Below are 19,992 nucleotides of genomic sequence, written 5' to 3'. Positions count from 1 at the left end.
GTCCCCAAAGGTGGTTCCCACCTGGCATGCCCTGTGCTGTTTAACACCCGTGGTGATAACTGCCGTCCCTCGTGGAGGAATTGGGGTGAAATTCCGGGCTGGGCCAGACGTCTGTCCCTCCCCAATGCCTGTGACACGCAGGACTCTGGAGGCGAAGTGACGGAGCTGGTTTGACTCAGCGTCATCCTGCCTACTGGTCTGTCTGGCGTGCACAGTTTTTCCAAGTGTGACAGATTGGATGAGGCTGCTGGTCCCCCCCGTTGCCACCTCCCTGGTCCCCCCGAAACCATCTGGGAGCCCTCGGCTGGCCCGCAGCCTTTTCACCTCTGTGCCCGTCACCAGGAGCAGAGACACAGTGGCCTGTGTGCCTGAGGGTTGGAAATCCACCCCAGACACCAGCTGACGGCGGGCCGGCCTGCAGGGTGAGGTGTGTGTGCAGGGTTCACTGCGGGCTCACGTGGTCCCACCAGGAGCCCACCGTCCGTACGGCCCCTGCTCAGGCCCCCGGGCTCCCAACCCGGCAGGTGTGGGGCGGGACAGATAGGCCAGGCACACAGGGCCGCTCCACTGGGCCCGGGCGTCCTGGACTGTCCCACTCTGCCTGAGAGCCCCTTACTGTACACCGGCCGAGGTTGAGAACCCCCAGGCCTCAGCCTGACTGCTCAGGAAGGTGGCCTGCGTCCCTAGTGGGGGGCGGGCTTTTGCAGAGCCCACGACTCCTGGACTCAGAGGGCTAGTGCTGTACAAATGGAAGTCTGAGACCGGCCTTTGCGTTAAAATGAGAGAGGCCCAGGGTTTCTTCCCTCCCCCTCCTTGGGGGCCTGTCCCGTCCCCTACAGCTAAAAAAGATTCTCAGAGGCCCGTCTGATCTGGGGAGGTCCCCATGTCTGTGTCCACAGTCATGCCCCACCCCCAGCGCTTCAGCGGGGAGAGCGTCGTGTCCTGGAGCGACCTGGACATCACCATCTCCGTGCCCTGGTACCTGGGGCTCATGTTCCGGACCAGGAAGGAGGACGGCGTGCTGATGGAGGCCACGGCGGGCGTGTCTTCCAGGCTCCATCTCCAGGTGAGTGAGGTCCACGTCCCACTCCCGGCACCCGCAGGGCAAGTGTGCACCTGAGTGATGCAGCCGGAGGCTCACATAGCGCCGCCCTGAAGCCTAGCCTTCCCGATGCATGCGCGGGGAACCTGGTCTCTTCTGTCTCCCCACACCCGCTGCTGGTCCCCCCGTGGGAAGGAGGAGGAGGAGGTGACCACCTCAATGCCTGGCAACAGATAGATGAGGACGGGGCCCCAGGGAGGCCTGACTAACCCTGCCTGGGTGGGGGCTGGGGGCTCAGAGCCCAGGCGGGACCCCCATCTCTTCTCGAACCTGCCGCTCACCCCTTATCTGCCCCCTCCCCCCTCACCTGCCCCCTCCCCCCTCACCTGTCCCCTCCCCCCTCACCTGTCCCCTCACCCTTCACCTGTCCCTCACCCCTCACCTGTCCCCTCCCCCCTCACCTGCCCCCTCACCCCTCACCTGTCCCCTCCCCCACATCACTGCTCAGGAGTGTCTCCAGCGCAGGCCCGTTTGGGTTGCACTGAAGGTGCAGTTTGTGCCTCTGGGATAATTACAGCCGTCATTGTTTATCCCTTATTAACCAGTAATTTTATCAGTTCATCAGGCGGTCCCAGGAGCCAGCTCTGGGCCAGAACTTGGCAGGCACAGTTCTGCCCGGGGATGGTACTTTCCTCTGTGGTGGTTTCCCTGTTGGAACAAATTAAATTGGCTGATTCAGGTGATGAATGGGAGCTTGCAGGTTGTCATTGGCAGTGGGGCCTGTGTCGGAAAAAAGTACGCTTTCAGTGGAACAACACCCAAAGCCACAAACTCCCATATTGTTTGAGGAATTACGTTATGGGCAGCTAATCCAAAAATGAAAGGCTTTTGCCAGGAACTGTGGCCAGCCCCTCCCTGTGGAAGGCTGGGTGGCAAGAGTGGTGACCTCGGGGGGATCCACCAGACCCCAGTGGCCACCCAGCAGGCCGCCTCAGGGCAGCTTCCAAAGGCTGGTCAGCTGGGGGTTACAGGCGTATTCCGGGTTATTTTCACGTGGCGTTTTTGGAATGCAGGCGTCTCCTGCAGGCCCCGTGAGCTCTGGGTGCAGCAGTCTAGGTGTTCCGGCCTCCACAGCAGGCCAGGCAAGGTACATAGTCATCCTACAGCCCAAACAGTTTGGGTGATTGCTCTTAGGCGCCCTGAGTCCACCTTCACTGTCAAGTGGGAAAACCTGGCTGCTGTAAACGCCTCTCCTAAATCCGGTGACAGGTCTAAGGTGGTGCGTAGTTAAGTGCCACTGTCCTGGGGTCATTCTGCAGGCATTGCTTTTGTTTGTAGACATCCGTCACTTCACTGTTGGTCTGCTGGCTTTGGGGTTTTGTTAGCAAGGACAGCGAAAGAGAATGGCCAGGGAAATTAATGAGTTGACTCAGACTTCTGTGGAATGAAAGGAAACAAAATGTAAAAAGGTGAAAAATTATCCTCTTCAGTTGACTCTCAATTGAGGCGAAAAATCAAAGTACATTATTAGTTGCGTTGTCTTTATAATCAGCTAAATACATTTTCTATTTTCCATCGTGATTTCTTCTTTGACCCATCGGGTATTCACAAGTATACCTCTCAGCAAACAGGTGGCATTTTCTAGTAAATCATTTGATGTTTCTAGCATAATTGCAGGTCAGAGAACATACGTGGTATGATTTCAGACCTTTGAGATGCGTTGAGACTTGCTTTAGAGCCCAGCATGTAGTCATTTTTGTGAATATTCTACCTATACTTGAAAAGAATGTGTGCACTGCAGTTGTATTCTGTGGCGTTCTGTGTCAAGTAGGTGACGTTTGTTCATGTAGCACTCCAATTTTCTATATCTTTATTGATTTTTTGGGTCTGTTTGCTCAGTTACTGAGAGAGGTGAGTTAAAAATCTCCAACCTTGATTGTGGCTTATCTCTTACTCCTTTTAGATCTGTCAGTTTTTGCTTTGTAGATTTGGAGGCTACGTTATTAGGTACATACAAATTTAGAATTGTTTTATCTTTCTGGAATATTGACTGTTATCATGATGAAAATCCTCTTTATCTCTCATAATTATTTTTGCCTTAAAGTCTACTTTGTCTCATATTAATGTAGCTACACCAGCTTTCTTTTTGTTGGTGTTTACGTGATGTATCTTTTTCTGTCTTTCTCCTTTCAACATTTCTGTTTCCTTATATTTCAGGCGTGTCTCTTTTAACCAGTGCACTAATAGTTTTTTTTTTTTTAATCTGCTCTTTAGATTGAAGTTACCTTTAAACATGAGTATCTTAGATTAGTCACAACGCTGTTCTTTTATATTTCTCACGTGTATTTTTTAATTGAAGTATAGTTGATTTACAATCTTACATGTATTTAAACTTGGTAGCTTGAGTCTAATTTCATGAAATGGAAAAATTACAGCCAGAAATAAGAGTCTACTGGTACCTGAATCTGTTTCCTTGAAAGCTCTGTGGTTCCCATTACTATTTTCAAGTCTGTGTCTGATGATTCTCTCGTCTGGATTCCCCTGGGTCTATTTCAAGCACACTGCCCTGTCTCCTCACATACTTGGTTATTTGTGATTGAGTGCTGGGCATCGTGTTGAAAAACTAGAGAGAATTTGAAACTAAGGTGGTGTCACATCCCCCATGTTTGCTTCTGGTTGGCAGCCCTTACCCTGGGCAGGCTCTGAATTCCAGTGTCTCTCCTCCCAGCCTCATGAACCAAGAAAGCTTTGCACAGCTATCAGCCTCAGCTGTGCCTTCCAGAGCCCGCTAACAACCATATGGCAAAGCACTAAGCTTATTTCTGCAGATTCCCATTTTCTCCCTGGTCGTGCTTCTGTAACTTGCAGGGACTTGGGTCACTCTGATGCCTCAGACAGGTGTGCTTTAACATTTTGTCTCGTTTTCCTAGGTGTTCTCAGGAGGAGGGTTGGTCCAAACTACCCAATCCTTCACTGGGGAAAGGGAAACATGATCTCAGCATTGCCCCGGCTACGTTTTCTTAAAACGTGAACATCTTAGGCCAGTTATAATCCTGATTTCTGTTTTTTCATTCATATATTTGATCATGGTGACCTGAATCTTGTCTCATAAGATGAAACATTTACATCCAAAAATAAGAGCCCAATAGTCACCTGAATCTGTGGTTGTTCCCCTTACTTAAGTCCAATGGGCTTTATCTTACTTGACCTCTGTCAGCATTCGACACTTCTTACCATAGAAGAAGGCTTGTAATTCTGAAGAGTGTTACAGGCAACGGCAAATTAAACTTTGCCTAATTTTTAAGTCCATCTTTGATCCGGTGCCCTGTGGTAAGTCTGTTTGCGTGGCTTTGTTACTTAAGTGATTGCAGTGTATTTTGTATTTTGTCATCATGTCCTCAATGACTAGTGCAGCTCTCCCCATCCTACAGATCCTGAACAACTACATCCAGTTTGAGGTGTCCCACGGCCCCTCGGATGTGGTGTCCATGAGACTGTCCAGGTCACGCGTGACTGACGGGGAGTGGCACCACCTGTTGATAGAACTGAAGAGTGCCAAGGAGGGCAAAGACATCAAGTACCTGGCAGTCATGACCTTGGACTATGGTGTGGACCAGGTGAGTGGGCACCTGTACCCCCTTTGGAACAGACCCCTTCCCCGGGCCTGTGGGAGAACAGAGCGACCCCTCCAGGTGCCAGGCCCTGCCAGAGCCCTTGTGGATTTGAGGAAGCGCTTTCTGGGCTTCCCTGAATTCGGGTCTCATGTTCCTCCTATGCTGAGGTCACTGGAATCTGCACCTCATCCCCTTTCCAGATGGTCAGCTCCTGGCGTCAGGCGCTGGACTTGGTCCATCTGTGCGTCCCATCGTGATGCCATCGGTGCCTTCAGCAGAGGTTTCTTTCAGCAAAGCTGGCTTGTGCCACAGCTGCACACTCAGTGCTGTGCCTCGGGGTACAGAGATGGATATGGGGTGGGGGAGCAATGAGATCCAGGTTCCAGAGGGGGGGCTGTGGGACGCCAGAGAGGTTTGCGCATCCCAGATGGGCAGGTGGCATTCCAGGCAGGGCGACTCAGAGGACGCTTGCTGAACCCCCCTGGATTTCCAGGGTTTGCAGCCAGGTAACAGGAGGCATATTTATGGGACCCCCACGCGCTTAAGGGGCTACTTGTGATTCCTGAGTGCTTTTGGAGTCCAGGCTCATATTAACACCTGGTTCTGAGGATAAACTGCCGTGTTCTACGTGTGTACCTTCCTGAGCCTAAGGATCCAGCTGAGACCTTTCTAGATTCCTGCCCCTGTGGACGTGTTTTCCACTCGCTGCCACTTTCTAGTTTGTCAAGCTTTTTCACGCAGTGGCTTGTTGGCGGTGCCCACGACAGAGGTGGAAGGGTTGCCCTCATCCCCCGAGATGCCCATCTTGGCTGGGCTGGGACATGGACACAGGTCCTCTGACTGCTTCCTGCGCCCTGCCCGTCACCCACAAACAGCCGTGTTCTCCACGGAGAAGGCTGAGCCGGGCCCTCTGTTTGGAGGCACAGACGTCCTCAGGCTGTGAGGAGCTTGCCGGTGCGACTGCATTTTAGCCTTTGAGCGCATTCTTTCCAGCCAGATGTTTCCAGATGGTGGATGCAGCCCCTCTCTTTGCACAGGACACGGTGCAGATCGGGAACCAGCTCCCTGGGTTGAGGATGAGAAGCCTCGTCGTGGGCGGCGCGTCTGAAGACACGGTCTCGGTGCGCCGCGGTTTCCGGGGCTGTATGCAGGTACCCTCCCCTAGCCCGGCCCTGGCCCACCGCGTCCTGCTCAGGGACGGCCAGCACCGCAGTTGGTGTCCTTGGTCATCCTGTTAGTTTTCAGTAAACGAATAACTTCTCTAATCGCCAATCCAGTTTTAACAAACCCCACTTAGAGCCCTCCTCTCCCACGCTTCCCCTCGAGTTCCCCTCACAGCCACGCCACGGCCGGCCCCCTGCAGCTCTGTCTTCATGTCACTCCCAGAACCTGCCCCTCGCTGCCTGCACCAGCCCCGTCCCGTCCCCTCCCCACCCCCCGTGCTCACCTGGACGGGTCCCGCGCTCGTCCCCTAGACCAGGTGTTCTAGCAGCAGCCGGAGTGAGCTGTTTATAAAGTAGTTGAGCTCATGTCTCCCTGCTTCTGCCTGCGCCCCCAAACCCCAGCCCCACTGCAGGGAAATAAATCCTTAGTCCCTTCTCCTGCGCCCCCGCCCCGCCCCTGGGTGATCTGGCCCCGAGGTGCCTGGCATGGGTGGCCCTCCACCCAGGACCCCCTCGGCACACCCACCCCCCGCTCACTTTCATCAGCGGCCGTGCTCGCCCATCGTCCTCATTATTTTTTCTCCGTGACCCTCACCATGGAATTATCGGAATATGGAATCATTCCGTCTTCATTCCGGGTGGCCTGTCCCCCTGCCTGGGATCCACACCTGGGGGGAGCAGAAGTGCCCCTCATCCCTGCCATCCCCCCACCAGTCCCAGCCCTTTCGATAAATGAGGCATAGCTTTTAAAACAAGGGACCCCAGAGAATTCGGGGTTCTCTTAACCCCTGGTTACCTTCTGGGGTTCCTCCAGCCCCAAGGCCCCAGCATCAACTCTGGCTGCCCTTGCTTAACGCAGGGTGTGAGAATGGGGGAGACGGCCACCAATATCGCCACGCTGAACATGAACGATGCCCTCAAGGTCAGGGTGAAGGACGGCTGTGACATGGAGGACCCCTGCTCCTCCAGCCCCTGCCCTCAGCACAGCCACTGCCACGACACCTGGGACGGCTACTCCTGCATCTGCGACAGAGGTGGGCGCCCACAGCCCCCCTTTCCTGGCGCCCGTCGGTGGAGGGTGACGCCTTTGGTGTTTAAAACACATTGTGGGAAGCCGAGTTGGGCGGTGGCTCCTCCATCACCTCTCTGGGGGTCTGGGGCGCCCTGAGCTTTGTTTTGTAACTAAGGAGTGGCCCTGTGTCCTGTCTCTTCTTCACTTGGGGGACAGGGGACACTCCCAGTTGGATCCTCAGGGCGCATACTGAGATGAGGGAGAGTTTGTGAAAGGCGCACATTTAAAAAATAGTACGTTCAGTGTTTGCCTCTGAATTTTGAGGTGCTGTGGCTATCCTCAGCTGGTACCCACCCGCTCTGAGCCCTCCCGGGGGGCCCGGGAGGCAGGCCCTCATCTCTGCATTTCCAGGTCTGAGCCCCCGCGTGTTCGTGCTTCCCGTGACTCTGAGGGGCTTTGCCACTTTCCCCTGCAGAGTAGCATGGAAAGCCGAGGCTTGGGGAAGCCGCAGATTGCTAACACATCCTAACACAGAGGGTGTCGCTCCGGAAAGCGGACTCGCAAAGCCAGAGGTGGATTCTGGGGTGGGCTAACGCTGGCCTGTCCCCGCAGGGTACTTTGGAAGGAAGTGTGTGGACGCGTGTCATGTGAACCCCTGCAAGCACGTGGCAGCCTGTGTGCACAGCCCCGACTCCCCGCGGGGCTACGTGTGTGAGTGTGGGTCCGGCCACTACGGGCAGTACTGCGAGAACAGGTGAGAGTACGCCCTCGCTTTCAGGGTCCACGTGGCTACTTCTCCTCCTGACCTGTTCTCTCCTCTTTGCTATTTAACCCCCAAATACATATGGTTCAGGATAACAAGGACATGTTTTTTTCAATTTGGCATGAAATAAACGAGAATCCGGTTGGGCATCTCACACTAACCCCCCTGAGCGTGTTTCCACCCCAGAAACGCACAGCACAACTCATTTATCAAGAGCCCAGCTGTGCACAGAGCAGGCAGTCGCTGGGATACGGGAAGATGAGTGTAATTACAGAAAACACTTTATCTTTCAAGCCGGGAGTGGCAATCGTCTCTGCTGTGCACATGGTCCTGGTGTAATTCACTGGGGGCATCTCGCTCTCCAGGCACCCGCAGTCCAGGTGTGTAGTCATCACAGGTAGAGCACTTTCTCCCAGATGGGGCCACGAGGTACTTCACACACCAAGACCCCAGCCCCTTTGGGAAGTGATGCAGTCAAGGTTGATGGTCCTCGGCCGGTGCCGGGCCGTCCTGGTGCAGGAGCCGTGTGGTGCCAGCCTGCGCCGCCTGGCCGGGACACCTCGCTCCGCTCTTTGCCCCCTGGGGACCAGAGTGTGTGCTGTAACCCCACCCGTGATCCGGATGCAGCCCCCGCCCTCAGCACCGCACAGCCCGTTGGATGATGGCAGGTTGGGAGTCAGCGAGGCTGAAGGAGGGGGCGTTCCAGGGGGACACCAAGGGGGCAGGTCTGGAGAGCAGTGATGGGATGAGACCGGTCTAAGGAGCTCAGCGGGTGGGTCCCGGGCAGAGCTGTCGCATGCTGTCCCAGCATGTTCTGCGCTGGGGAGACGCACAGGCCTGGGTAGAGGGCCTGCCTGCAAACCGGGAACACAGCTCGGCTTTGTAGAGGCCGCAGGGGCCCTGCAGAAACGGGGCAGGATCAGGTCTGGGTGTCAGAGCGCCCCCAGCTCACAGGTGGAGCGTGGTGGAAGCAGACGGAAGCCAGAGGCAAAGGGACCAGCTGGGAGGCCGTGCGGCGCCCCCAAGGGCTGGCGATGCCCGCAAGGCAGGGCTGAGGAGACAGCGAGAAGGGGTATGACACCAAGCCTCTGGGATCCCCACACTGTTGACGTAGATCCATCAACACCAGACTGGAGCCCCAGCCCATCCTGGTCGCTGTTATGCCCCTAGTGTGTACACAGTCAGTACTTAATAATTGCCGGTTAGGTGAACAAGTGAGTAGGAGAGGTTGATGGCTGGCAGGTGGGCAGATGGAATGTCGTTAACCAGGATAGTAAACCCAGGGCAGCGTTTCATTTTGCGGAGCCTGAAGGACACCCGGGGGGCATCCCCAGGCAGACAGGTCAGCAGCGGACACTCAAGTGAGTGGTCAGGTGGGGAGTGGGCGTAGGGTGACGGCAACAAGGCAGCAGCCGCCACCGGGCGGGGCAGGGAGGAGCCTGGCCTCGTCACCGTCACCGTGGAGGTCGCCTATCTCAGCGTCTGCCCGGGCAGCTCAAGAGGGCAGGACTGGGCAGGTCTGACGGTTCTGAGCCCGCCGTGTCCAGCCCAGGGCTGCTCTGAGCTGACTGAAGCAGGCCCCACATCCCTGGAAAGGCTGCTCCCAGCACCCGTGGGGATGTGGTCAGCATTTGACCCAGGGGACCTGGGAAGCACTGATGCTGCCGCTCCCGCCGGTCTTGTACTGGCAGATGCCTGGGACGTGGGCTCGGTCTGCGCTGGGTGGGGCTGGGTGAAGAGCCGGTCTGACACTTGGGCCCGTTGTCCCTGAGCGCCCTCCCTCGTGGGCCAGGCGTCACGGTGCAGGGGTGCTGAGCGGAGAGGACTTACTGACGTGGTGCTCCTAGGAAGCTGGGTTGGGGCGCTCGCCTGCATCTTGCAGGTGGAAGAAAAAAGTGAGCAAACAGATTATTTTAAAATAACAGTATTGTAGGTAGAACCCTTCCAGATGCGGGGCCCCGGAAGGCTGGGCATAGGTCATAAAATGCTAAGTCCTGCAGGTGGGGGCCAGCAAGGGGGCAACAGACCACTCAGGGGGGCGGGAGGTGCCCAGAACTAGTCCAGCCAAGGCCCAGGCCTCCATCATCCCTCTCGTTCCAAAAAGGGCAGTTCTGTACACCTTCCGTCTGCCATCTGATTTCCCAACAGGATCGACCTTCCGTGCCCCAGAGGCTGGTGGGGGAACCCTGTGTGCGGGCCTTGCCACTGTGCTGTCAGCAAAGGCTTCGACCCCGACTGCAACAAGACCAACGGGCAGTGCCAGTGCAAGGTGAGGCCTGGCCGCGGGCGGACAGCAGGGACCCAGGGAGACGGCGGGGCGTGCACACGCACACGCCCGCCCACACGTCTACCTGGACACGAGCACACACACACTTGGGTACTCACAGGGTTCACTGTGGGTGAACCCAGCTTACAGGTTCTCACCTGTAAGCTGGCTCAGCCCCACACACGGTCACGGGAAACCAAGCAATTTCTGTGAGTTTGACTCATCTTCGTCACCAAACATGGTTCTCCTGGTTGGCCATTTTCCTGGTCTTTTATCAAACCACTCAATGATGACCAACATTTTAAAAAAATATTTAATTAATTAATTTGCCTGCTCCAGGTCTTAGTTGCGGCACACAGGATCTTCGTTGCCGCGTGCGGGATCTTTAGTTGCGGCATACGAACTCCTACTTGCAGCATGTGGGATCTAGTTCCCTGCAGGGATCAAACCCGGGCCCCCTGCATTGGGAGTGCGGAGTCTTAGCCACTGGACCACCAGGGAAGTCCCCAGTGACGACCAACATTTAAAATACGAAAAGCTTTGCCCACTCCCTCGCCTCGGGTGCCTGTCATCCTCGTGCAGAGCCGCAGTGTTCTCAGCCCAAAGCACAGGGAACCCCGGCCCTCTGGGCCTCCCAGAAAACTCCACGTACCTTCAGAATGTTGTGTCGACAACTGCCGTGAGCTGCCGGTAACTTGAAGCCCAAAGGAAAATTCTGTGTGTAACAGTAGCCGCTCGGAGGGACGCGCTGTCCCGCGGCCAGGCTTGCTGACCCAAGAGGGGAGCCTGCCGTCATGGCGCCCTCTGATGCTCCCCGGCGCCCTGTCTGACATGCGTCGTGTCCCGCGTGCTCCACTGTGCCTCCGATGTCACCTGAAAGATCATAAGGGCGCTAGCAGATCAGGACCACACAAACCACGTGGTGTGAGATGGCGGTCATGGCATTGGTGGGGGGCAGGGCAGGAGGAAAGTGAGGAGGGTACTTGGGGGAAGCATGCCTAGGGTCTTTTTTTTTTTTCATCAAAAATTATAGAAAATGCAGAAAGGACCGTAAACAGTGACAGTGATACCGTGTGCCCTCCCAGAGTGACTGCTCACATGCAGTGCCTCCTCGGGCACCAAAACACACACAGTTGGATCCCCCTGTGGGACAGTTCCGTGTCCCTGCCTGACACAGAAGCCTCTGTCACTGGCCACGAGTCTGCCCAAGTCACAGCCTGTCCCAGTTTTCAGCCGGGGACCCTTGGACCTTGGGAAGCCAAGTGTCCCGGCAAGGGCAGTGTGGCCAGTGAATGGCCAAGCTGGGCGTAAATCCAGGACTTCCCAGAGCTGAAGCCCATGCTCTTGACCATCGGCTCGCCCTGCCCAATGACAGATGTTCGGGTGGCTTCTAATTCCTCACAATTAAAAAAAAAAAACCTCCGTCAGCCATCCTGGTACCCTTGTGCATGGATCTCCATTTGAATCTCTGATCCTTTTTAGGACAGATGGTGGCTCACAGTGAGTGTTTGCTGAGATGTGAGAGAGGGCGTGTTTTCCTGGAGGACACACCTGCCCCGTCCGCACTGGGGGCGCCAGACGCCGCTGGCCTGGAGGCCGTGGGTGGAGGACAGCCGGGAGGCCAGGGAGCCGGGCGGGAACCCTGACGTGGCTCAGGAAACGTCCTCCAGGTGTAGGTTGTCTGCGGTGTCTGACGTCCAGCCTCTGCTTCTGGCTCTTGCAGGAGAATTACTACAGGCCCCCGGGGCAGGACACCTGCCTGCCGTGTGACTGCTTCCCGCACGGCTCCCACAGCCGCGCGTGCGACATGGACACCGGCCAGTGCAGCTGCAAGCCCGGCGTCATTGGCCGCCAGTGCAACCGCTGCGACAACCCTTTCGCCGAGGTCACCGTCCTCGGCTGCGAAGGTCCGCGTTGCCCTTGACCCTCTCAGGCTGTACGGCGGGGACAGGCCACTGTGTGTCTGCGTGTGTGTGTGTGTGTGTGCGTGTGTGTGCATGTGCGTGTGTGCGCATGTGTGTGCGTGCATGTGCATGTGTGTGCGTGCATGTGTGTGCATGTGTGCGCATGTGTGCAGGTGTGTGTCTGCGTGTGTGTGCGTGTGCGTGTCTGCGTGTGTGTGCATGTGCGCATGTCTGCGTGTCTGCGTGTCTGCGTGTGTGTGCATGTGTGTGCGCATGTGTGTGTCTGCATGTGTGTGCGTGTGTGCGTATGTGTGTGTCTGCATGTGTGTGTGTGCGTGTGCCTGCGTGCGTGTGTGTGCGCGCGCATGTGTGCAGGTGTGCGTGTCTGCGTGTGTGTGCATGTGTGTGCGCATGTGTGTGTCTGCATGTGTGTGTGTGCGTGTGCCTGCGTGCATGTGTGTGTGTGCGTGCATGTGTGCAGGTGTGCGTGTCTGCGTGTGTGTGCATGTGCGCATGTCTGCGTGTGTGCGTGTCTGCGTGTGTGCGCATGTGTGTGTCTGCATGTGTGTGCGCGCGCATGTGTGCAGGTGTGCGTGTCTGCGTGTGTGCGCATGTGTGTGTCTGCGTGTGTGTGCGTGTGTGCGCATGTGTGTGTCTGCGTGTGTGTGCGTGTGTGCGCATGTGTGTGTCTGCGTGTGTGTGCGTGTGTGCGCATGTGTGTGTCTGCATGTGTGTGCGCGTGCATGTGTGCAGGTGTGCGTGTCTGCGTGTGTGCGCATGTGTGTGTCTGCATGTGTGTGCGTGTGTGCGCATGTGTGTGTCTGCATGTGTGTGTGTGCGTGTGCCTGCGTGCGTGTGTGTGCGCGCGCATGTGTGCAGGTGTGCGTGTCTGCGTGTGTGCGCATGTGTGTGCGTGTGTGCGCATGTGTGTGTCTGCATGTGTGTGTGTGCGTGTGCCTGCGTGCATGTGTGTGTGTGCGTGCATGTGTGCAGGTGTGCGTGTCTGCGTGTGTGTGCAGGTGTGCGTGTCTGCGTGTGTGCGCATGTGTCTGCGTGTGTGCGCATGTGTGTGTCTGCATGTGTGTGCGTGTGTGCGCATGTGTGTGTCTGCGTGTGTGTGCGTGTGTGCGCATGTGCGTGTGCGCGCATGTGTGTGCGTGCATGTGCATGTGTGTGCGTGCATGTGTGTGTGCATGTGTGCGCATGTGCGCAGGTGCGTGTCTGCGTGTGTGTGCGTGTGCGTGTCTGCGTGTGTGTGCGCGTGCGCGTGCATGTCTGTGCACCACACACTCCTGGGACGTGGTGGGGGCGCCTGACAGCCTCCTGGTCCAGCTGTGTCTGCTTGGCCTTCTGTCCACTGGCCCGTCAGGAGGCGTGGGTCAGAGCCTGCGTCCCCCCTCCCCCGCCCGTTCTAACACCGATGGGGGGATGCGAGGGGTCCGGTTCTTGGTGGGGGCGGGGCCTCCGTCCCGGAGGAGCGTGTCTAGCACGTCTGTGTGCACGGATGTGCCAGGCTGAGCGCCTTCTTCCCTCCGTACCCCAGTGATCTACAACGGCTGTCCCAGAGCGTTTGAGGCTGGCATCTGGTGGCCGCAGACCAAGTTCGGGCAGCCGGCCGCAGTGCCGTGCCCTAAAGGGTCTGTGGGTAAGTACCGCGGGGTGTGGCCTGTGGCATCCATTCCAGGCGGGACATTAGACGGAGGCGTGCGGCTTGCGGGAGAGCCGGCCGAGGCGTCGGAACTCACCGGATGTTCCGTGTTGAAATAGTTCCTTTAGCCAAAGTGATCGGGGGGGGATAAGATAACTTTTTCCTCAGTCGTAAATGATAAAACCTGGAAAGAGCGCAATGAAAATACAAAGAGCCTAGTGGCTGGGATGGGGCCGGTGGGGGGGAGGCTCGGACAAGCTGCCTCACCGTTCACAGCATTGGCCTCTCATCGTAAAACTGGGAGGGTAGCTGCGTCCGGCTGCAGGGGGCCGGGGGAGGTCTGGTGAGTCAGTGCAGAGAAAGCGCCAGCCCGGAGTGGGATCCGGGTGGGCTTGCAGCGCATGTGGACACGGTGGGTGCTCGATGGACCACTCAGCCGATTTCTCTTTTCACGGACTCGCTCAGGTGTCCACCCGTAGTTTCTGGGCAGCTCAGGCCAACAGTAAGGCCTGGTTGTGAGTGTCAGGCAGCTGTCAGCGTGTCCCCGGGTCTGAAGGAAGAGCAGTGTTGGCTTCGTGGCTATGGCACCTGCTGGCCCTGGGCCAGCCGAGGGGTTCATTCACAGTTCAGCTTTCAGGCTTGGCAGGTCCTTCTCTGTTCCCCAGGAAACGCGGTCCGGCACTGCAGCGGGGAGAAGGGCTGGCTGCCCCCAGAGCTCTTTAACTGCACCACCGTCTCCTTCGTGGACCTCAAAGCCATGGTAGGCTGCACCCTGGGGACGTGCAGGAAGAGGGTGGGCTTCCAGGCTGGGCGGGGCCCGGGGACAGCACATCTGTTCGGGGCACGGCGGCAGCCATGTCCTCCTCCCTCTCCAGACCCCACCCTGCGTCTGGTTCTGCAGACTCAAGAGTCCCCACGCCCGAGCCCCCCACCCTGCCATCCGCCCATGACTCACAGTGTCATACTCTCTCCCTTCTTCCACCTGGTGTCTTTTTCCAAGTGCTTTTTAGCCTGACAGACCCTCGTTTTTTGTGCCACGGCCATCAGCCCAAGTTCATTTTGGGGCTTGGGGATTTTTAAAGTTCTTTCCTGACAAGGGTATTTCCCCTGGAAAGTAGTGGATTCTGAGTCAGGGGAAGGGCCCAGGGCCGACCTGGCGCTTGCTCCCCGACCCAGAACGAGAAGCTGAGCCGGAACGCGACGCGGATGGACGGTGACCGGTCCCTGTGGCTGGCCCAGGCGCTGCGCAACGCCACGCGGCACACGGACCCACTCTTCGGCAACGACGTGCGGACGGCCTACCAGCTGCTGGGCCGCGTCCTGCTGCATGAGAGCAGCCAGCAGGGCTTCGAGCTGGCGGCCACGCGGGACGCCGACTTCCACGAGGTAGGAAGGCGGCGGGCAGAGAGCCCCACACGTCCAGGGGTGAGCTGGACCGGGGGCCCTGGCTCGGTCGTGGAAGGTCATCTGGCCCGGTGTCCTCAGGGCCAGACTGCCCTTTTCAGACGTGAGCCCAGGCCAGTTCAGTGACCAGCAAAAGGGATTCCAAGTGTTAGGAGCGTCTTGGCAAAGAGACAGACCTGACGGTGATGACAGAGGTGCCGCTGTCAGCTGACCACTGCGTGCACGCCAGTGTCCTGGGGGCTACAGGAATCGGCCCACTTACTCCCACACACATCCTGTATGAAGCTCAGGTGTCGCCCTGCTTTACAGTTAAGGAAGCTGAGGCACAGGGAACCAAGGGCACACAACCCGTAAGAGGTGGGGCGCCAGGACCCCCCCAAAACTCTGAGGTCCTGCTCTCACACGGCTTGATGCCTCCTGCTGCAGAGACAGTCCTGTTTTGTCTTTAAGTGATCAGCCCCTGAGACGTGTCTGTTTAGCATAACTGGTGAGGAGGCCCATTCATCCGGTTTATAAACTGCTCTTGCCAGGGGTGTGGGTGTGGGTGAGGCATGGCATTGCCTCGTGCTTCCTCTTCACTCCTCTCTAAGGCCTCCCCGTCCACACTGAGCCCCCGGGGACCTCCCCTGTCCGTGCGGAGCCCTCAGGGCCTTGGCAGTGTTCCCGCACCTGTATTTCAATCCAGGTCTGAGAGTTCGGGCCCAGGGAGTTTGTTCCCACTTTCGGTTCTTTGCGAACAGAAGTTTTCCGTCCTGGTTTCCATCTGGGTTGTGGCCCCCGAGTCCCCGTGACAGCGAGTGTCTCCCCGCTGCCCCCTGTTCATCCGAGGCGCGCAGGGCGGAGCATCTCCCGAACTGGAACCCGCGGCGCGTCCTCGGCGGCCTTGCTGTGGGCTCAGCGACGGGGCGGCCGTTCCCAGGCCAGGCTCTCCTGGTGGGGCTGGGGGTTCCGATGTAACGGGGGCGTCCCCGCACGCCTGCTCCCCTTTGTGTCTCGGGGTGCACACGGTGAAACCCCCTGCACGGTTTCCCCCGACACGTGTCTCCTGCCTTGGAGATGAGAGCACAGCCTCTCGCGGTTTCTGATCCTGGCCCGGCCTGGTCCTGCGACCTAAAGGCTCTCTGGAGCCTGGGCCCCAGCGTGTCAGCCAGGCCTGCGCCGGCCAGCCGCTCACATGAGCTGAGCGCTGTCTGTCCGTCTGTCTGTCTGACCAGGACGTCGTCCAGGCGGGCAGCGCCCTCCTGGCCCCGGGCACCAGGGCCGCGTGGGAGCAGATCCAGCGGAGCGAGGGGGGCACCGCGCAGCTGCTGAGGCGCTTCGAGGCCTATTTCAGAAACGTGGCCCGGAACCTGCGGAGGACCTACCTGCGGCCCTTCGTCATCGTCACCCCCAACATGAGTGAGGCTGTGGGCCCGGCGGGGGGGACGGTGGAACCCTGGGGCCCGTCTCAGGTGCAGTGCCCCTCGGCCATCTCTGGGAGAAGGGTTGACACTGGCAGGACCTTGGTGGTCCCCTTGCCTTCAGAACTAGGTGTGGGGCTGCCCAGGGACGTGGGCTGGAGGGTCCGGCGGCAGGTCCAGCCTCCAGGCTCCCCCAGAGGCGCAGACGCTGGGAGAGGGACGGTGACAGGCACCTGGCACCTGGCGGAGGGGGAACCCCCTCCCTGGGCCGGGAGCCAAGCCACCAGCAGAGCCAGCGCTTGTGGACCGAGTCACCCCGGGGGCCCAGGACGTGCTGCTCGGGAGTCGGGGGTTGAACGTCGGCTTCCTTCCTGGGGAGGAAGCCCTGGTGGTAGAACCAGCCCTACCCACCCAGACACAGCAGCAGAGTCCCTGGAGCGGGGGCCCGTCCTACAGGCGGGGGCTGCTGGTTTTCTCCTCCCGTGACAGTTTACTTAGCACCCCCATGGGGGCTCGGGCAGGACCCAGGGATTGCCCCTTCCCGGGGAGTCGCCCCTTGAGTTAGCCGATTATCTGTCGCCAGGAGGGCCTGAGCCTTTAGCGCAGCTGCGGTGGCATCCCTGCCGTGAACTCCCAGGCTCCCAGGGAGGGGCCCTCACTTCCCGACCAGAAGATGTTCGGGCTGGTCTGCGCCTCCCAGGCCCGCCTGAGCCCAGGATGCCACCTGCCTTGCATTGGGGGGGAGGTGGGCTTGGGACCCCGTCATCACTGGGGCAGGACGGAAGGGTGAGCGCCCGGCATTCCGGCCTCTGTCCCGAGAGAGGGTCTGGCAGAGCTGGCCCGCAGACTCTCGGGGACGGACAGGACACGGGCGCCTGCGGGCACCTGGTGTAACCCTTGCCCCCCAGACCCCTTCCAGAGACTTCAGGCAGGTCCCGGCCAAGCCTCTGGCCCGCCTCTGCCCGCACACCCCTCAGTGTCCTTCTCTGATGCCCTGTGGTTGGGACCATCGCCCCTGCACTGGGCCGAGAGCTTCCTTCTTGGTTCTCCCTGTGCTCGGGCCACAGGCCAGCCCTGTCCATCCTCCCAGTCCTTGGGGCCAGTGGCCCCTGCCTCCCGCGTTCCAGGGCTCCCACCCACACTGGTCCTGAGCGCCTCAGGTGGGAGCACAGCCCTTGCCTGTGCAGTGAATTGAGGGCGCCCTTTGTATTGGGGGTGTTGGAAAAATGGCTCAGTGGGAAGACCTGGGGGGTCGCCCTGGAGCCTGCAGGGCTGACTGCCGGCAGGGACACAGCGGCAGGGAAATGACACGCCCATGGGGGGGGCCGGGGGGTGCCTCCTGAGCTCCCCGAGACCCCCGGTAAGGCACCGGGCTGTGTGACTCAGCAGGAAGTGGAGGTAGGTTCTGTTTAAAGGTGATCGGGGACAGCCGTCCTGGTCGGTTTGAAAATGGCACGGGTCCGGGCAGGCTCTCCGCGGGAGGGGTTGGGAGCCGCGTGTGATGGAGGCGCCTGTCCCCGCAGTTCTCGCCGTCGACGTCTTCGACAAACTGAACTTCACGGGAGCCCGGGTGCCGCGGTTTGAGCACCTGCGGGGCGAGGTCCCCAGAGACCTGGAGTCCTCGGTCTTCTTCTCGGAGGACTTCTTCAGACCACCCGAGAGGAAAGGTAAAGCCGCTGAGACACGACGGCTGCCCTTGGGGGCGGCCGGTGGAGGAGGGCGGGCCTCCGTGGTGCCGCTGGGGGAGTGGGTCCGCCGTCGTCGCAGCGCCATCTGCGCGTGCGCATCTGCCCTGCATACAGCAGCCCGTTTGCTGGCGTCATACGGAAAGGCGATGGTGGGGTGTTTCTTACAAAACTTCGGCTAATTTACAATGTGATGAACGAGTGAACACCTAAATTGCGCGTGAGGTTGTCTTCCTTGTGCAGTGAGAAGCTGCCTCTCCGTGGATGTAAAATTTTTACACTCCTCCCCGACCCCCCAAAAACCAAACCAGCGTCGCCTGTGTGCAGTTCTCCAGTCCTGGGTTAGGACTCTAATACCGCACGGCTTAAACACGTTGAATTTTCTTAAAGTATTTTTTCACAGATCCACTCAAGCTACTGAAAATGTCTCCCCCAAGGTAGGAGCTTGAAGACATAAAATTCTGTAACGGACAGTTAAAAATTTGAAGGGTTTTAGTAAATTCGTTTCGTCAGTTACATGGGTGTTATTCAGGCATCTTAAAAACTTTTAAAGAGGGTTTTACACTGATGTAGGTTCAAGCTTGACAAGTGACCCCATCTTACAAATTGTATTTATTTGGGATTGATTTGGGTTTTCAACATTCAGCAGTGTGTTTTGTTCAGAGTCGTCCTCAGAATAGCGATATACAGCCATCACCCCTTTATCTGTGGTTTCTGAGTTTTCAGTTACCCAAGGTCAACCATGGTCTGGAAAATTCCAGAAATAAGCAATTCATGTTTTAAATTGCGTGCCAGTTCTGAGTAGCTCGTTGCAAACTTACTCCATCCCACGTGGGGTGTGAGTCGTCCCTTTGTTCAGCGTAGCCCTGCCCATTGGTCACTTAGGTGATCAGATCGACTGTCGAAGTTATCACAGGGCTTGTGTTCAAGTGGCCCTTATCTGCCTGATATTACGACCTCAGAGCAAAAGTAGTGATGCTGGCACCTCAGCTGTGCCAAAGGGAAGCCACGAAGCACTTCCTTTACGTGGAAGGGCGAAAATTCTCGACTTAGTAAGGAAAGAAAAATCGTACGCTGGGGTTGCTAAGATCCACAGTAAGAACGGATCTTCTATCTGTGAAATTGTGAGGAAGGAAAAAGAAATTTAAGCTAGTTTGCCATTGCAACTAAAACTGCAAAAGTTACAGCCACAGTGCATGGTAAGTGCTTAGTGAAGATGGAAAAGGCATTAAGTTTGTGCAATAAGGTATTTTGAAAGAAAGAGAAAGAGACCACATTCACATAACTTTTAATACAGTGTATACTTGTAATTGTTCTGTTTTATTATTGGTTATTGTTGTTTTCTTAATGTGCCTAATTTACAAATTAAGCCTTATCATAGGTGTGTATGTATAGGAAAAAATATAATATATAATAGTGTTTGTAATATCTGCAGTTTCAGGCATCCACTGGGGGTCAGCCCTGGGGCTTGGCTCCGAGCCTCTGCCCACCTCTCACCCACCCCCTCAGGCTTCACCAGGCTTACATCCTCCTTCCTCAGACACTGACCTTCTCCCCTTGGCCCAGATCCCTTCTTTGCCCTGACTCCCTCCTGGGAAGGCTCTCCAGCCCTTGGCCCAGGCAGCGTGTGTGCGTGTTGCCTGTTCTACTGGGGTGAGGTACCCCTGGATAAATTTGCCCAAGGGGGGCCTCCGGTACCCACTTGCTGGCTGACTGGTTAGCTGGAGACACGATGGGTCAGTCGAGTCGTGGAAGAAACTGGGGCTTTAGACCCATCGATGTGTCTGGGGCCAGGAGCAGACACGGGGAAGGGGTGTGTGGGCTCTGGGGTCATGACACGCTCCCGAGAGGCCACCCCGCTGCGGGGTGCTGTCTGGTGTCCCCGCCGCAGCCTCTCACTTGATGCCCCCAGGAGGTGACAGCCTGCTGGAGGAGGGGGCCTGGAGCCCGGCCCAGGGCGGCTGAACAGAGGCAGGGGAGGCAGGCGGTGGGAGGCTTAGGGAGCACCGAGCCAGCGTCCCTTTGGGGCCCCGCTTTGTGGGACTTCACAGGAGGGGCAGCGGCTAGACGCACTTGCTGCTGAAGATGATG

At 57.8% G+C, this 19,992-nt stretch overlaps 1 protein-coding gene across 3 annotated transcripts in view; it reads left to right on the top strand.

Moving 5' to 3' along the window:
* The window catches only part of CELSR1 (cadherin EGF LAG seven-pass G-type receptor 1), a 150,946-nt gene that overhangs the window by 107,776 nt on the left and 23,178 nt on the right, over positions 1–19,992 (top strand). For all 3 annotated transcript variants that reach the window (XM_059937181.1, XM_059937180.1, XM_059937182.1), the window contains exons 9-20: positions 900–1,066; positions 4,474–4,659; positions 5,694–5,807; positions 6,679–6,853; positions 7,444–7,585; positions 9,743–9,863; positions 11,584–11,767; positions 13,308–13,409; positions 14,078–14,172; positions 14,589–14,798; positions 16,031–16,214; positions 17,740–17,883. In XM_059937181.1, the coding sequence (XP_059793164.1) occupies positions 900–1,066; positions 4,474–4,659; positions 5,694–5,807; positions 6,679–6,853; positions 7,444–7,585; positions 9,743–9,863; positions 11,584–11,767; positions 13,308–13,409; positions 14,078–14,172; positions 14,589–14,798; positions 16,031–16,214; positions 17,740–17,883 (1,824 nt within the window). The remainder of the gene's footprint in view (positions 1–899; positions 1,067–4,473; positions 4,660–5,693; positions 5,808–6,678; positions 6,854–7,443; positions 7,586–9,742; positions 9,864–11,583; positions 11,768–13,307; positions 13,410–14,077; positions 14,173–14,588; positions 14,799–16,030; positions 16,215–17,739; positions 17,884–19,992) is intronic.

This window comes from Balaenoptera ricei, chromosome 10, assembly GCF_028023285.1.
Source record: "Balaenoptera ricei isolate mBalRic1 chromosome 10, mBalRic1.hap2, whole genome shotgun sequence".
Classification (NCBI taxonomy): domain Eukaryota; kingdom Metazoa; phylum Chordata; class Mammalia; order Artiodactyla; family Balaenopteridae; genus Balaenoptera; species Balaenoptera ricei.
Note: the sequence above shows the minus strand (reverse complement) of the source record. Positions and strands in the feature narration are given on the sequence as shown.